Here is a 5,047-nt window from a genome sequence, read left to right as displayed (position 1 = left end):
TACATATTTACCATGCTTTGTGGAACACCTTGCATTCTAAAAATGCTTGCACTCTCTTGCAATGCATCCTGATTTTCTGCACTCGCTGCGCCACCTTCAGCTAGCACTTTCAATTGTTTGATATACATCGTCGCTAAGCGTAGTGTATCCAATTTGGATAATTTTGTGTCTGGCGGAATGTTGGGCAGTTTTGTTTTCAGTCTTCCAAAGGCACTGGACAAGACACGCATTCGCGCTCTCTCTCTTGCATTGGCAGCGTTTCGTTGCACTGGTGGATTTCCGTTTTTGGAACCTATTTTTGTGGAAAGCAACAAATAGTGAGTTACTAATATTTAGTAAAATTCATATATAAATAAATATTAAAAAATGAAGCCAATGCTGGGATAAAATTTTATACCAAACGGAGGTAGTGTTTCTTCTTAAAATTCTAGGAAAACAGCTAGATTCTCATAATCGACAATGTTCTCCATACACTTACTCTAAAAAAATCTGTGGACAATTCTCAAAGTAATGGTGTCAAAATTTGCAAAGATAATTGCCTACAGAGAGGGCCGTTCAGGTCGTTCAGTCAAGTGCGGCTGAATCGGCCGATAACGGAATTCGTAAGGCTCCTTTTTGTGAAAAGAACTAAGGACTTTAAAATTTAAAAAATATGATTGATTCAAAAAAATATTTAAAAAATTTAGTGCAATATAGAATAAAAATGTTGTATTAAATAATAGACAAAATTCTGTAGAATATAAAAATATTAGACTTTTTGGTGCATAAGGACGAATGGATATGGAAAATGTCCTTTACAAATTTGTCATTGAATATCATTAAAAATTTGCAATATTCATTTTTGAAAACACCAAATTTTAAAGAACTAACATACTCACGACCATTTCCTCGAATTTCGTCCTCATAACTTTATTAACTTAAAAATATAAAATTTATTAAAGGCGTATTTTCAATACCTATTCATCCAAACCAAAAACCTTTATTTCTCTTTCATTTGGTACCCATATTGGTGTTCTCCATTGCACTAATTTTTTTAAATATAATTTTTTTTTTTTTAAATAATCACATCTTTAAAATTTCAAAGTCCTTCTTTGCTATATTTGGCCCATATTTTGTAAGTATATTGACTGTTTCGTGTGTTTTGAAATTTATTTGTTTTTGTCGCACGGTGTTATCGGATAAGCGTCTCGAAACATTAAGCGAACTTCTATAGAGTGTGCTTGGTGTCGTGGCAGCTGTGGTGTAAGGAGAGTGGACTTCATCTTAATTCCGCCGAGATCTAAATGGAACGTTTTGCGAGGAATTACAAGGTACAACTTTTCAGCCACCTTCTTTCAATGCAGTGAAGCTCATACTCTATACCGAGGTTAAAAATGTACTACCTCGATGTAATCCTCGACAACAAGAATCTGAACCTGATGGACCGTTTCAGGAAGCCATAACCGCATAGTAGATGGGCTCATTCTCTTCTATGGGGTGATCGTATACTGATAGGCCCCAAAATAGTTCACTAACTAAAACTTTTTCCTATCGAACTTTACGGTAGGTTTCAGAATAGCTGCAACTCTACCAAATTGAACGCAATTCATAACTGGACAAACATTCCAGTAACAAAAATACACCAGTACTCTTTTCTGTTTCGAAGTCGGTTTGTTATTGGAATTGAGGAGAGATCCGGCCCTATCGCAATTTTTATTGATGGCTCAACATACATAGGTAGCTTTCCTTCGACTCAGTAGTGCCCCAAGGTTTTCATGTTCTTCTATAAACCTTTATTCTGGCTGTTTAATTGCGACTTGACCCTTGCCCTGCAACAAGAACTCTTCAATGTAGGGGTTCCTGGGCATAGTGAAATAAACGGGAACTGCGTATCAGACGAGCTCGCTAGGATGGGAGCGAACCTACGATTACTTAGTTAATTCTGCGCGTGGGTGATTGACTTGGTTTTTCCAAACAGGTGTTAAATATTTTTTTGATTTTTCGAATACCGAGTAAACCGGATTTTTACAATTGAATAAACCGGGGAGAATAGAAAAAATCTAAACAAAGAAGGGGGTCTGTAATGGACTCCTCGCCAAATTTTTATCTAGGAAGCAGCAGGCCCGAAGGATTCTTCACAAAAAAGCTTCATGCAGGTATCCTTGGCAGGATACCAAGGTTGGAAATATATGGAATCTCTGATTCCATGACTAACGAGGTCTGCTTTGGCAGAAAGTTTTGAAAGATAATACCCGATCGCGAAGATTCGCAAATGGGCTCTCTGCACTTTATCTCAGATACGTACACAGACGGTTTAAGGATGGAATACAAAGCAGGTGCATATATTTTCGGATCTAGCAACAAACTTGTAATTCCCATGGGCAAATGGTCCACAGCGTTTCAGGCTGAAATAGTCGCAATTTTAAACTGCGCAAAATTAAACCTTGGGGTTGAAGGGCGCTTTTCTAGTTATCTTTTCAGATAGCCAAGCAGGCATCTGCACCCTTTCAAACAGGGCTATGAAATCGACGCTGGTTAGAGACGGCTTCGACACGCTACAACTCTTGGTAGCCAAAACAGTGAGGAAAAAGGCTAGAGAACACATTCGCCTGTACCTCAAGTCGTTTCAACTTTCTTGCTTTGCTTTTGACATTTTCGTAGTTTAAAGAGCCAAAAACTTGAATTCAACAAAATTGAAGAGTGTAAAAGCACATAAAAAACACAAAAGAGGATAAACAAGAGTTGCTTTCAAGTATAAAGTTGAATCACGTAAGCTGGGTGTTAAGGCAGACTCAGGAAAAGGCTAGCTCCGGCGTGTTTGAGCCGTAGAGAGAGAGAGAGATGTTAGATGAGCTGATTCAGTGATGGGGCATATACAGAGGTGGTTAGTGTCGCCCGGGCATCTTATTCAAATTGGGCTGAACAGCTTAACCTGCTACAATATTGAGAATGGAGTTGTGTCTCTGCTAATGGAATTTAAGGGGTTAGAGTTGACGAATGTGTTGATTGATAATCGATGAATGGTCAGTCTATAATACTATATTTGTATAGTCGGCCTGGTTTAGCGGGTGGTGTATTCTCATACTCAAGATACTTAGTCGGTTCTACATGCTCGATTTTCTCTATACAAGGACTGTTTTTTAGCGATTTAATCTTGTTAAGATTAGGGTTACCGACCCCATTTTTCACCAATTTTTTCGGTTTTACTTGTAATCTTAAATACTTTGAACTTATTTTGTCTAATTGATTTCTAAATTAATAATTGTAACATTGGTCATAATTTCTGACCAACAGTTAGTATATTCTCTATATGTAAAATCAAACCGGGGTTTCCGGTATTTTATTAACTTGAAAACCGGGAACGTTTTTTTTTCAAATTGCAAATTTTCCAATAACTCGAAACTCGGTTTTCTACAAACTCTTTATAACCAATTTTTTTTTAGGGAAATTAGCGAATAAAACCTTGAACGATTAGGTCACATTCAAAACATAACCAATTCGACGACAACATTTAGCTCCAAGGCTCTCCTGCTAAAGCTAAGCAATCATTACAAGGATTGTAGCCAACGCGATCGACGCCCATCGACTAGATGTAGTAATCCAGGATCGCGGAAGATGCTGACCAGAAGAGTGAGAGGAGGAAGCATTTCTACACCTCTTTTGCCATTGTTGTGCGTAGATTTGATATGCATGTGGCTAGGATAAAAAGCTCCCCCTGGTCGGCGCTGATTTAGAAAAAAAAAAAATTTATTTGGCTAATCAAGTCTATTGGGAAATATTTGCAAAGTACAAGGTAGTTTTAGGTGAGATCAGCGTTATTTATCCACACTTCATCACAGTGGATCTATGTATATTTCAGCGAGAAAAGTTTATTTATTTTTTCAAAACCTTTGAAACCGCTTTGATCAGCGGACGACCGGTAATTGGAACATCACTACAAAGCAGAGAACGACCAAAGCTAATTCATTTATTTTTTAAAGCCAAGTCTGTTTCGAACTGGATCGAAAGAAATCAAGCCTAAGATTGCTTAAAAGCAAATGAATTAACATAATTAAAGCCGGCAAAAACTCTACATACTGTCGATCAAGGGTAACAATACGCACAATTATAAGTAGCTACTTTTCAAGCTGCTTGTTGCAGTTCTCTGTTACCAAGGATGTATACGACGTATAACTAAGTTGTTTTTTTAATTGTTTTCTTTTAATGAACTACAGTAGTTGCAAGAATTTATATGTAAATTTTAATGGAAGTACCGCTTAATGTTACATGGTTGAAGCGGAGTAAACATATAACATACTTTGGGAGCTGGCATCCTCGTCGAAGTCATCGTCGAATGGATCAAATGGACTGGAAGCTCTCTTTCTCCTTGGCATTTTTGCACTTTAATGGAATTCACTTTTGTGCACTTTTACTGTAAACAGTTTAATTATAGTGCTTATAAAAGGTACAGTTAAGTAACAAATTTATATTTGTACGGGAGTTATATTATGTTATAACACATTCGCAGTCAGCATTTAATTTTTATAAGTATTTCCTTGTTTATCAACGTCCAATGTTATCACAGATTTTCATAGATCACAACCGCTATATACACAAACATAAAACTAATTATTCCGTAGGTGTGGCAATCGACCGTAACGAACCGTATACTATGCGTTTCTGGTATAAGATCTTAGAATAACTTAGTATTTACGCTCATCTACGCAATTGAGTGGTAAAGAAGCGATCAAAGGACTATTTTTAGAGCATTGTGGGTGGAGCCTACATACTCGTACATACATACATACTTACAAATGTATACTTTATTGTACATATGCAGTAGCAGTTTTTTTTACTCATAGATCTTTAAACGATCTCATTGGTAGGAGGCTAGTTGAAATATAGACAAATAGGAGTCAGCCATAGCTATTGGAAAAATAAACACATTGAGAATATTTGTATCCATGTTTGTATGCAATTAAAAGAACGAATTGCCAAAGATGCTGTCCATCTGTGTTTGGATTCGTACATTTGTTTACACTAATTTGTTGGAGTTGTGGAAAAGAAACAGTTTTATTAGAAACGTTTT

At 36.7% G+C, this 5,047-nt stretch overlaps 1 protein-coding gene across 1 annotated transcript; it reads right to left on the bottom strand.

The window, feature by feature from the left end:
- Nucleotides 1-11: 11 nt before the first annotated feature.
- Nucleotides 12-4,613, bottom strand: LOC118756284 (neurogenin-2; the record flags this gene model as incomplete). Its single annotated transcript, XM_036491051.1, is given in 2 exon segments — nucleotides 12-292; nucleotides 4,277-4,613. Coding segments are annotated over 2 exon segments (357 nt in total), but the record flags the coding sequence as incomplete, so codon positions are not given.
- Between the last annotated feature and the right edge of the window lie 434 nt (nucleotides 4,614-5,047).

Source organism: Rhagoletis pomonella, unplaced genomic scaffold (genome assembly GCF_013731165.1).
Source record: "Rhagoletis pomonella isolate Grant_MI unplaced genomic scaffold, Rhpom_1.0 Rhpom_scaffold_09599, whole genome shotgun sequence".
Taxonomy (NCBI): Eukaryota; Metazoa; Arthropoda; class Insecta; order Diptera; family Tephritidae; genus Rhagoletis; species Rhagoletis pomonella.
Note: the sequence above shows the minus strand (reverse complement) of the source record. Positions and strands in the feature narration are given on the sequence as shown.